Source organism: Ambystoma mexicanum, chromosome 8 (genome assembly GCF_040938575.1).
Source record: "Ambystoma mexicanum isolate Mex_15411 chromosome 8, UKY_AmexF1_1, whole genome shotgun sequence".
NCBI lineage: Eukaryota > Metazoa > Chordata > Amphibia > Caudata > Ambystomatidae > Ambystoma > Ambystoma mexicanum.
In genome coordinates this window covers 1,485,879,486-1,485,892,715 of record NC_090929.1, presented here as the reverse complement: position 1 = coordinate 1,485,892,715, position 13,230 = coordinate 1,485,879,486, and the positions used below count along the sequence as shown (strand labels likewise).

At 47.0% G+C, this 13,230-nt stretch overlaps 1 protein-coding gene across 2 annotated transcripts in view; it reads left to right on the top strand.

Moving 5' to 3' along the window:
• SEMA4G (semaphorin 4G) overlaps positions 1-13,230 on the top strand; it is a 960,547-nt gene that overhangs the window by 593,938 nt on the left and 353,379 nt on the right. For both annotated transcript variants that reach the window (XM_069611666.1, XM_069611665.1), the window contains exon 9: positions 8,456-8,619. In XM_069611666.1, the coding sequence (XP_069467767.1) occupies positions 8,456-8,619 (164 nt within the window). The remainder of the gene's footprint in view (positions 1-8,455; positions 8,620-13,230) is intronic.

The following is a 13,230-nucleotide window of genomic DNA, read 5'->3' as shown; positions in this document are numbered from 1 at the left end:
CCCCAGGTATCTACCTGACAAGGGCTCTGGTTGCATTCGACAGTGCGACACTGAGCTGCATTTGCACTGGGCGGGATACAGTACTGGCTGGCCTGTATACCAAACCGCCCACACCAGTTGAAGAGGAACATAGCACCAATCGACTGGGAAATCTCAAAAAGTGGGGGGCACCTCCTAACCAGTGAAAGAAAGGTCCTGCAATGATTGCACCGCTGTTGTGATCAGCTCTTAAGTGTCCATATAAATGTGCACCATGCCTGGCTCCCACATGTCCCATCATTACATATCACACCAGGCCCATACCAACTTACTTTCTCATAGGGCCTTGCCTCGGTGACTTGCCTCTCGCCCTCCCTTCTGTGAGCTCTGCATTGAATAATTTCCACCCACTGTTTCCCCAGTACCGGTCATTGCCTGCTGCATATGTCTTCCCTCATCCCCATATCCCACACTCTTATTCCCAACACACTGCTGCAGACTATCTGCTGCCAAAGACATCGGCCCTAACTAGGGGGCCTCAAGATCTCTCCTCAGTCACCTTACCCAAAGGACACCGCCACCAAGATATCACACAAGGGCTGCCCAACCAAAACGGCACCACAGACCCACCGGCGGTATGCAGCCAGCCACTCACTGGAACCTCCAGTGACCTCAGACATCAGAGCACTACAACCCTCCAAACTATCTTTTATATCACGGTCCTGTCCAGTGGCACAGAAGGCCCCCATTTGGACATAGGTGCCTCATTGTCCCTGACATAAAAGAAACATACCTGAACTCAGTACCAGGGTACTTCCGAACAGTGATGGAGCCAGGGAGGGGGAAGGAAGGCGGCCACCCACCCCTGTCTACTCCCTGGTCCCCAGCGCGCCCCCAACCTCCTGCTGGTGCCCTATTATCTGCCCCCGCAGCCCCCCAGCACCAAAAGCTGCCTCTGCTACTGCTTCCTGAACTGTATGCATCAACACAACAGCAAAGCTACCAGGCGTGTTCCCGCTGACCTAACCCATGATCCCTCTTTCAGATCAGCCATGGTGCCAAGGGACCATGCAAAGAGCAGCAGAGGGCGGTATAAAACTCGGTAACATAACATGATGTGGATGCACGGAGGGCAGAGGGTTCTAAGCCCCTCCCGTTTCACGCTGGGCTTTTCTGGGGCAAACCAGATGCACAGAATTCAAGCCAGGAGCGAGTGTGCAGGGGAAAGGCAGGAAGAGAGTTACTAAAGCTGGCATTTATAGCTGGTATGCAGGGGGCAACATACGGGAGGTGGTCGGCGCCTAGCTTTATCAGATGTACGTCACCTATACCCAGAGTAAACCTCTCTGTTGCAAGGGGGACTCCATCCCCATTACAGTGATCTCATTCTATCCAATGGGTTATTTCTTGCTGTGGTCTGGGCACATCCATTGTGTTTAGTAGGAAGTTATTCTTCATCCCATACATAGGAATGTTATGTTAATTAGCATTCCTGTGCTGGGCAGCCAGCGGTTCTCAGCCCTGTGTCTTGCCTTTTGGAACTGTTCTGTTCAGTATATTCTATGAGTCAAAAACAGAAGCGTTCTAGAACATTCAACACAAAGGACGCAAAGTGGTTTTGTATTATTCGTGAATTTAAATATGGAATCCAGAAACCATCTTTCCCTCCTGATGTAGTCTTCTCCAGAAAAAGAAGTCGTCTCTTTGACCCCAGCACTATTTAAACATTTGCAAAATGGCGCAATGCCTGCTTGCATTATAATTGTGCAAAATATTAATAGTATATGTGCAAAGATTCTTAAAGTAAACTAACTCAACTTGGAGGGGGGGTGGTGGGAGAGAGAGAGAGAGAGAGAGACAGAGAGAGAGAGAGAGAGAGAGAGAGACCAAGAGAGACCAAGAGAGACCAAGAGACCAAGACCTCTGGAATGAAAGGTTTGAAACCAGGTAGGGGAAGCCTCAGCCCGTCATCGTCCCGCGAGGTCGATAACTTGAGTATCACTTGGTTGGGATTACAGCACAGAGACGTGGGAGGAATCCGGTTTGAAGAGATGTGATATTATTATAACTACTACAGTGCTGTTGGACCTGCAAAGTTCTAAATTACCAATGATGTCTCTTATCGAGGCCTACATAAGCTTGCCAATGCTAGCCGAAGATGCACTCTTTTGCCCGGCTCCTTCCTCCACACTGTTGTGTGGGCAATCTTGGGGTTACTTGAAGCCCTCAGACAACCAGCAAGTTCAATAAAGGAAGAACAGAACACAGCGACGTCGTGAGTTGGCAGAGATGACTGTGGGAACAGCACCACTCATTCGGTGCAGAAGTGGGTTCACTCGGGTCTCTGAGCCCTCTGTGTGACGCAGTAATGGACACTTAAGTGGCCTTGTTCATAGGATTGCGCACGGCGGTGGCAGGCAAGGCAACAAGTCAAGTACAGGCCAAGGAAGTCTAAATGAAAGCGCCCACATCCCCAGTACCCCGTAGATTGCTGTGACCCTGCTCCCCCCGGGTCAGCGTCTTCACCGTGATGTTTTGAGAGGACGCATTGAGTAGCAATCTCTGCCCCAGTACACCGCGTGCAGGTCGGAGCCGGCCGCATTGGACCTCCTGACCCGCTCTTGACCTCACGCTTCAGTGGGGCCGTTGCAGCCCCGCGGCCGCCTCTGGGCTTGTGTCCTGTGAGAGAGACGCTGCGCGCGCCAATACACAAGACGCCTTCCAGTTCTGCGCCGGTCCCCTCCCCCAGCTCAGACCATGAACTCCAGGGGGGCCAAAGAACTGCACAACTTAATTAAGATGCTCTTCCTTGTGAACTATCAGCACAGCCGCCCCCTCAGCCCGGTGAAGGAACTCTGCGCTCTTAGCAGACTGTGCTTCCTCCTAACATGGCGCCTGTGACAGGGCTGTCTGTCAGTGCAATGCACTCCAAAGTTCACAGCTTTTAAACTTGATGGCATTAGTAGCGAGGGCTAACATTCATGTGAAAAGTCAGCAATGAGTGGTAGATGTTCCCAGAAATTGTGTAATCTTGAAACGTGATTTCTGATTGCCGACCCCTACCTACCACAGTATTGTGGGGCCGGCGGTGGAGGCACAGCCGGCCGCACAAGTGCTGGGGGGACCTGCACCCTTTTGTTTTGGCGGGGTCACCCGGATTTATGGGTTATTGCAGGGCGGGACCCTGATAGGCAATAGGGACACAGCCTGGGTGGCGGGGGCACCATGGATGCCGGGAGCATCATGGATGGAGAGTGCCTGCGGTGGACCCAGGACACCAGGCTGATCTGGGAGGGGGGCAACACTAGCAGGGACCTGCAGGACCGTGATGACACGGCATGGGCCTGCAGGCCAGGGCAGACCCTTGCCCCCTACCTCTCCTCTCATTTTACACTCCCTCCCGTTCTCTCCGCTCCGCTGACCTCTTCTTACTCACTGTACCCCCGTCACCATGTGCCACTTCACGCTTCCTTTCCTTTCAGCTCTTGGCCCCTCTACACTGGAGCTCCTTACCTCTCTCTATCCGCTCCATCCCCACCTACTTCTCCTTCCGCACCTCCTTGAAAGCCCTCCTTCTTCACTCCCCCCCTTGACTTTCTTTCATCTCTACCCCCATCTCCCCCGTTGCCCCCTATCCCCTTCCCCTTCTCACACCCACTGGAATTTAAATCAGACAACTAAATTATTGTTCCCCTTCCCTTGACTACCTCCTCTCCCTTCCTTCTCACCCTTCCCTCACCTCCTCCATCTAAGGAAACTGTTCTACATATTGTTACACTGGTTTGTCTCATGATTGTAAATTTGCTTCTCCCATTATTTTACCTTGTTGTTATATCGTAAAGCGCTTTGGATTAAAGCGCTATATAAACCTAATAAACATAAACGGTGTGGGCCTACAGGCTCAAAATGAGAGACTGACACAGGACTTCCATTGTTGGAGTCTGCAGCCATTCTGAGGCACGTACATTCAGGAGCTCCTTTTATTAGGTAGGGCCATGACGCAGTCATGGCTCATCTTAAAAGGGCAATACACTCGGGAGGGTCACACCATCTTAAAAGGGCAATACACTCGGGAGGGTCACACCATCTTAAAAGGGCAAAACACTTGGGAGGGTCACATATGACACACAGGACCACATGAGCATATATTTGCAAAGTAGAGGGGTGGGGATGAGGATGTGGGAGTGTGGGGTAGAGGGGCATTTTGGGAGACGTCCCCATAAAAACAACCTACAAGAGGTAGAATGCTGCAGTGATACACTGAGCATAGACCCCTAGCTAGCTTTGGGCATTTGCTGTCACAGGTTTGACTAAACATTTGTCCCTTTGCTGCCTGTTTAAGTGTGTAGAGCAGGTGTGTGCATGGGCGGTGTCACGTGACAGAGGTTACCTTCTGTACTTCAGTCGTTGTTCTAGCAAGCCACTGCAGGCATTGTGACTCACCTGTGAAAGTCAGAAGGGTAAGTGGCTATCCACGTGCCCATTTAAAACTCTATGAAAGGCACACCACTTATGGGAGTAAGCCCCAGAACGGTGCTCATGTGAACCCTAGGTAGGGCTGATCCCGCTCGGTGTGTTATACCTTCTGGTCCACTCAGAAGCGCCTTACAGGGACTCAGTAATGGGAAGACTACATTTCTTCTGCAAGATAGGGGTAATCCCTCCACCAGGGTACTTCATTAAAAGGGTAGTGAGAGTTAGCTTGATCTCACGTGTGTCTAGGCTTCTATTGCCCCTCAGGTGGCCAGAAGATATTGGGTGGCAGAAAACGAGAGCCATTTAGTGGTTTTGGGAAGCGGATTTACAGGCGTTTCACTGTTGGTTTACTCACTTTGAGGAGTTTGGAAGTGCAGGGTCAACAGATTTGAAAAGTTAAAAAAAACGGGACAGGGCAACTGACATAAACGTAGGACTAACTTTTGAAAGTGGCTGTCAAGGCTCTACACTTCAGTAGCGGTTGGAGGAGCAGGTGGTGTAAGTATTACTCGTGGAATAAACACATATTATAATGATTTTTCCACAAACTACCACTATCTTAATTTGTAAAATGCAGCATTTCTTCCGTGTAAGACTGGTCACCCTGTCTAAGCGCTTACTCCACTTTGGAGTAAAAGTCTAAATACGCTCCCCATCTGTGTGTGCGGTTAGCACTGCAGTCCATTGCTGTGAGTGTGCGTCATCGTTGGCAAAGGGGTTGCGTGAGAAGAAAATATCACACATTAAAATCAAAACATGTGTCACTCAACTGGTGATCTTTTGTATGAAGACCAGGAAGATGGCTGCTCGTTTACTATTGAGATATGCTGGAAAATAAGCAACAACAGCCTGAGCACACTCTCCCCTTGGGCCTCCAACGTAACATTGTGCACTAACTTACAATTCTCCAAATCTGCCTTGGAAACGCAGCCCACTTACCACAATACTTTGGAACATAGCCGGCGCGACTGAACCATGCTCCACCTAACAGCACTTGCACACAAAACGAGCTTCTCCCGCTGTACCTCTCCCTGGATTTGTAGCACCTCTTTCTTTCCCACCCTCTTAACTTCACTCATTTTCTTGTTTCCAGCAGACTAATGCCTACATACCCCTAGGGAGAGGGGGGGGGCACAGCATGCCACTCTATGGAGAAGCCTTCACGCTCTGATACTACTACAGTGGCTATTTGGCACAGTATGAAAGAAATTAACATAACATAGCATTTAGCACCACATCATGTAAAAGTTCCTAATTTCCCCTGTGTACCCAGTCAGAGGTTTCCTTTTACAGCCTGGTGGGGGAAGTGTTTCATAACTTTCATGTTTACCATACATTTTCCCCACAGGTTATTGCCCCATTCCAGATGTGTCATGGCTCCGGGCTGCATGCTAGAGTGGACTCCATTGTACATAGTTTCTGCACTTTATACATGAAATTCTCTCCAGATGCGGGTGTCTTTTGAAGATTCTATTTTTAGTCTTTTAGTCTCTGTGGATAGTTCTAATAAAAATGTGCCATCAAAGGAGTATTGCAATTAATGATATTATTGAGGCGCATGCTAACTCTATTGAATTCTCGTAGTTGGAGGCACATGCAAAGACTTATCATGAATAGGTCAGATGTTCTCTGCCCTACCTTCCATCTTTATGCTCTTACATAATCCCTGCTTATACCACTTGAGTGCCAAGAATGTAAGCATTGTGGTGCCCCTTTCCTGCAGCCCAGGTGACCACCGGCCTATGACCTCTCAGCCCATGAGGGAGCTCAGATTGTCTGAATCATGCTTTCAAGAGTTGATATAAAGGTTTCCACCGGCTTAGGCCGAGCACCACAACCCATAGAATGATGGCATGCTGAGGACTAGAACTCATTTTGCCTGCAGCCTTATGCTACCCAGATCAGGCGTCTTCGCGATACTCGGTGCCTCAGGACCACTCGTTGCTGGCTAACGATGCTGCACGATATCAGGCCACTTTAACTGGCGCTGCATTGCTTAACTCGAAAAAGTGGGCCAACCTGACCATTGTGTGTAGTACACCAAAGCCCGCTCTCCCTTGGAAGATCATCTTTGGAGGGCGTTAGGGCTTCTTTGAAATCAGGAAATATACTACCAGGCTGTGCTTCTAAAGGTGTTCCAGAGTGGGGACGGTGTCCACCCCCCCCCCACCAGTCCCACCGCAGAATGTCTCACAAAAGCTCATAATTATTTGGTTCCAAGATCACTTGGCAGACAGGCGACACAGACACAGATTCGTGGGTGGCTAACTGTGAGCAACAAGGATTTAGCACCATGTGTAGAACACTGAGCTCAGCCCAGCCATTCAGATTGCTGAAATCCCAGGCTCTAATCTGTGATAGTGCCCTTAATTCCTGCCTCCCTGTAGAGGTCCTCACCCGATGTACTTTGCTAGGTGTCCCAGCACTTTACTACATACTCTCTTCCCTGCATTCCCCTGGCTCACAATGCATGCCTTTCTCCGCAACCCCCCCCGCCCCCCGTCCGACTCGCCCATTATCCGGGCTTCTCCCCACCAGATGTAGCAGTCCACCCCAGGTCCTCTATTGCCTCTGGCCTCCATGTACTTCTCCCTCTGCCAAGGTGCTTTGCCGCTGATGCCGCAACATGCCTGCATCGTACATGGCGCCTCGGGTCCTGCATTCTATAGCAATGTTTCTCTGCTCGCTGGGTGCTCTTCCTCTTGGCGGCACCCCCACACCCCAGAACCGGTGCAGCAAGCCGTAGCTGACTTCAGATGTCACTCAGAACCCCTCAGTTGATTATTCATGGGCGCGCTCCGCACTCTCTTGATTGCACCATTGATATCACGCACGTAACGTGTGTGAATTGTCCATTACACAAACAGGAAAATAAGACATGGAGGTGGCGGCGCAATAAGTGGGAGAAGGAGTGGTTGGGGAGGCGGGCAAACGTCCTTTAGAGTAGAGGGGTGTAAGAGTAACTGGTGGAGGGCTGAGGGGCAGTGGGGGAGTTCTGGGTGTGACCCCTGGATAAGGAAAGGGGGGAGTTGGGAAGGAGGGTGGTGCGCGGGTGCCAGGGGTGTCCCTCAGAGTGAGGAGGGGGGAAGGGAAGTAGAAAGAACAGAGTGCAACAGTATTTTCCAAATGGCTACATTTCGGCCACGTCAAATACTATCTGTGTATGCATTAGTTCTTGAGGAGGGGGCAGCTGACTAGTAGGCCCCTCGGCCCTGCTTAATGACCCTCGCTCCGCTCATGGCTAATAATCCAGACTTTCCGGGCACCTAATTGCTGGCATGGCCCATCACACCCAGACTATTCGGGCACCAATGCGTAGCGTAAGTGATCCACTGAGGGCTTTTGATAGCCGATCTCTCCCTTTCCTTTTCCCCCGAAAAATGAAACATTTTTTTTCTGATGTCGCTTTCACCGCTCCTCACCTCACCACCCCACCCCAAAAAGAAAACATACTTGATGTCTTGCCACCTTTCCCATCTCCCTCATAAGGCTTTCACCCTCCTCTCGTCTAGGGCATATTTGCGGACTAAGAACACAAGAGCCCTCGGAGTACCAACGGAGGCGCCCATGGCCCCAGCCCTGTGAGAGTGTAAGGCCATGCTCGGCAGTAGTCCTCTGACGGTGGAAGGCCTATTGCCAAGCATGGCTTTTGGCTGATAGGTCCCTCAGTGTCAGGGGCCTCACACATACAAATGCCTTATAAGATTCCTAAAAGTAGCTCATAGGAACTTGTAATTTAATGTAAAGTGGATGTGTAAAGTGCCCTTCTGCCATGTTTGTTGGCCTCGCTACACGTGCTAGGTAGTTGTAAGCGTGATATCAGGTGAGGCTGATCTGAGACTTGTAGTGATCATGGGCGCAGGCAGCAAGCACCCAGGAACTGAGTGCTGTGTAAAGCGTTTGCCGGAGACACTGGGGTGGGGGATGTTTTTCAAGGGGGCGATCGCAAGATCTGATAGACTGCAGCGCTACATCTTCGAACCTTTGCTTGTCGTTCTAGAGTGACCTGGGGGGCAAGAAGATCCTGCAGAAGAAGTGGACCTCTTTCCTGAGGGCCAACCTGCTCTGCTCTATCCGACACTACGAGGTGCTCAAGAGCGTGTGCACGATGGACACGAGCACTTGGGACACCACGACGTTCTACGCTGCCTTCACCTTGCAATGGTAAGAAATCCTTCAAATGCTTACGCGAATACAATGCTGTGGAATATCTAGCGGTCTGACCTCCAATAGCCTTTGTGCGATAGCTAGCCTAGCTCCCATCTGTAGATTAAGGAGGTCAGAAAGCAACTCTGGATTTCAGCGCGTACCACTCTGACTTTCTTTGCATCACCAAATTGGTAGAGCAGTAATTCCAAAACTAGATGGGCTTCTAAATGTCCCCCTCCAGGTGATTTGCATACTTAGTTCTATGTGAAAACATCTTTCTAAAAAAAAACTCTAAATAGCATCTTCTGAGTTTAGTCATTTTTTGAAGGTTGCTTAATTTTGCTTTGCTTTCTACGGGATCTCTACCCTCCTCCCTCCCATACATCCTTGCCTTCCCGTTCAAACCTGTCATACTTCCTTAATACTTTTTAAAGTATTTCCCCTTTGCTTAATATATTTTTTAGTTGGACATTATTGAGAAAGGTGTTTATAGAAGTTTTTTTTGCAGGATAATCTACATAAAGGCAATGGAACTATGCTTTGTTACCAACAGGTGGCGTAGTTGTGCCCCTTCTGAGGAATGGTTGCTGCTAGTTTTGTTATTTAGTGTTAGGCTATCAGAGAACTTCCCAAAAATACAAAGCAACTCATGTTCTTCCGATAGAAAATACAGTTTCTGTAGATAAAGACAAATAAACAAGTGGTCTTGCTAGGGTGACACCTTTTATTGTCTTACCACTTGTTTGTGGCTGATATTTTTCAGAAGCATCCTGATTCCACTCTGGGCCACCTGAAGAAGCAGGCGTTTTGCTCCCCAGAGCTAGCAGCCAGAACCATTCATTAGCCTCATGGATGCATCATCCTAGCCAGGGCACTCACTTGTCTTTTTTTTTAATAAGAATCAGTGGCTCCCCAAAGTGAAATTCTAAAGAAGCAGAGGACCAGTGGTCCTGATTGAGTCTTAGCAAAGTTGCAGCTGGCATGTCACGTGTTGTGGAAGTGACTGCGATAGGGCCTAGTCACGCGACGTGCTCTCGGTGATAGGAGGCTCTGTTTCGCTTCTGTCATGTAGTGCCTCCTGCAGGATGGAGGTAGTCCTCTTTCATCCCACTGCGCCTTTGGTTTTAGTTGGATAGCAGTTGCCCTTCCCGTCACCTTGCCTCAGGTTTTGAGTTCACCAGGACTGGTAAATCTGCTTACCAAATAGCGGTGATTCGTGTAGAAGGTTTTCCCCCAAGTGGGCACTGGCCCAAGCGCATCCAGGGTGTCCTGCACTGAATATTTGTACACTCTTATCCAGTGCGAAAGTTGGGGAGTGCTCATAGAAAATCCAGACAACTTTTTATGTAGTAAGTGGCTTAACAGCAAATATCCCAATTTGGTTTAATGTTTGTGTCTCCTGCAGTTTATTCTCACCTTTCATTTTATTCCCGCCCCTTTCCCTTTGACCTCATCTTGATGGTCCTCTCTGTGCCTTCTGTTCTGCTGTAAAGCAACTCAAGTTCCGAAATGGCTTCAATAGTTTAATATGTCTAAACATTGACTTAATGTTTTTGTTGTTGTTTTATGCCATGATAAAACTGTATACTTTACCCAAAAGGGTAATTTTATGAATTAAATGAAATTTAACAACACATTTTAAATTGTATTTTTCCAACCCGTATCTGGGATTGGAGCAAATGTACTGTCCCCAAAAAAAATTGTTAACATTTTTAAAAATGTACTTGGCGTTGTGAATATGTATTGTTTTAGCGCTACTGTAATATTTTAAGAAGTAGCTTATAAAAAATATATATATGTGTTAAAGAAGAAATGTGATAGATCAAAGTACAATAACTTTTCTGCATGATATTTCATTAAATGTTTATTGTGATTGTAGTTGGTATACTATTTGTTAAGGTAGTATTTCTGATCATATTTGCCAAAAGTGTTTTTGGCGAATCACATAAAATGGTTTCCGTTGTTGGACACACTCTTGACTTGACTTGATAGGGCCCTCTCATCTGTTATCATTCTGCCACTTAGCAGCGAAACATCAACACTCGCCTAAGACACAGCCTTCTCCATTTCATGAGAAAATGTATTTTTCGAAATATATGTGTTTCTCAGTTTGGTTGGTTTATTTTTTATTTGTTTGTTTTCTGTTTGTTCTTTATGGGGATTTCTTGAGGGAGGAACTGGCCTATTGGGAACTCTGGAGATTTACTTGTAGGCATCTGCTTCCTGGGCCTCTTTTGTGTGGTGATCTATTTTATTTTCAAAATGTGTCATAGGAAAAGGTTGGGCATGCTGTAAATGTGTAATATGGGGCCACTATGACAATTATTTCTATTGCCTCTTTTTGTTTCCAGTCCACCCTTGCGTTCTACCTCCTACTTGCACCCCGTTCCTAAATGTTTGATAACCCTTCCTCTGCTTCCTCTTTGCTCAATATGTTTTTTAGGTCGACCTTATTCAGGTAGAGGTTAATGAGAAAGGTGTTTTTCAGAAGGTGTTTTCACCCGCTGCTCTTCTTTCTAATATGACCGCCATTGTGGTCAAACTCCCTTTCTACTCTAGTAGAGTGGCCTCTTTCAGGGGTCGGCAACCCTTGACTCTTTAAATGTTTTGGACAAAAGCTCCAATTAGCCCTGACTAGCGCAGTCAATAGTGTGGAGTCATGGGAATTGTAGACCAAAATATCTTGGGAGCCACGGATTGCAGACCCCTGGCCAATTGGATATCCAATACACCCATGTGGTATTGTGGCGTCTCAGTTATGACTCCTCTCTTATCCCAATTCATAGGTTATCATTGTTTGGGTTGTGCTGTAAACTGTTATATTATGGTACAGTGCAGTTTCAGAGCGCAGCTATGGCATTAATATTATATTATGGTAGAGTGCAGTTTGAGAGCGCAGCTATTGCATTAATGTTATATTATGGTAGAGTGCAGTTTCAGAGCGCACCTATGGCATTAATGTTATATTATGGTAGAGTGCAGTTTCAGAGCGCAGCTATTGCATTAATGTTATATTATGGTAGAGTGCAGTTTCAGAGCGCACCTATGGCATTAATGTTATATTATGGTAGAGTGCAGTTTCAGAGCGCAGCTATTGCATTAATGTTATATTATGGTAGAGTGCAGTTTCAGAGCGCAGCTATTGCATTAATGTTATATTATGGTAGAGTGCAGTTTCAGAGCGCACCTATGGCATTAATGTTATATTATGGTAGAGTGCAGTTTCAGAGCGCAGCTATGGCATTAATGTTATATTATGGTAGAGTGCAGTTTCAGAGCGCAGCTATTGCATTAATGTTATATTATGGTAGAGTGCAGTTTCAGAGCGCACCTATGGCATTAATGTTATATTATGGTAGAGTGCAGTTTCAGAGCGCAGCTATTGCATTAATGTTATATTATGGTAGAGTGCAGTTTCAGAGCGCACCTATGGCATTAATGTTATATTATGGTAGAGTGCAGTTTCAGAGCGCAGCTATTGCATTAATGTTATATTATGGTAGAGTGCAGTTTCAGAGCGCAGCTATTGCATTAATGTTATATTATGGTAGAGTGCAGTTTCAGAGCGCACCTATGGCATTAATGTTATATTATGGTAGAGTGCAGTTTCAGAGCGCACCTATGGCATTAATGTTATATTATGGTAGAGTGCAGTTTCAGAGCGCAGCTATGGCATTAATGTTATATTATGGTAGAGTGCAGTTTCAGAGCGCACCTATGGCATTAATGTTATATTATGGTAGAGTGCAGTTTCAGAGCGCACCTATGGCATTAATGTTATATTATGGTAGAGTGCAGTTTCAGAGCGCAGCTATGGCATTAATGTTATATTATGGTAGAGTGCAGTTTCAGAGCGCAGCTATGGCATTAATGTTATATTATGGTAGAGTGCAGTTTCAGAGCGCAGCTATGGCATTAATGTTATATCATGGTAGATGCAGTTTGAGAGCGCAGCTATGGCATTAATGTTATATTATGGTAGAGTGCAGTTTCAGAGCGCAGCTATTGCATTAATGTTATATTATGGTAGAGTGCAGTTTCAGAGCGCACCTATGGCATTAATGTTATATTATGGTAGAGTGCAGTTTCAGAGCGCAGCTATGGCATTAATGTTATATTATGGTAGAGTGCAGTTTCAGAGCGCAGCTATGGCATTAAAACGCCCCCTTTCTGCTCGACCTTTAAGACCCTGAAATCTGTGGATGGATATGACTTACGTTATAGTCTCTGCAGCCTCATGTATATCCTTATGCATGTAGTTGCTTCTAAACGCGAATTTACGTCACAATGTGTCAATTTACCCTTAACTTATATTTCTTTGCTGTCATTACCAGCTTCCTATTTATTTGTCGTCACGCTGCTTCTTGTTACGGTACCGTGCGCCTTCTGGAGGTCCTCAGCTGGATACACATGTGTCTGCTTTGCTCTTCTTGGCTCCCTATTCTCTGCACAGTTGGTTTGTCAGCTGCCATTCTTCTTATGGTATTTGAGTGTGGACCTAGCTTCGAGAAGCAACAGAGCGCTTTTCAGAGGTATACAGTAATACAGAGACACACCAGAGCGCTTTACAGAGGTATACAATAGTACAGATGCATAACAGAGTGCCTTTCAGAGGTAAGAACAGAA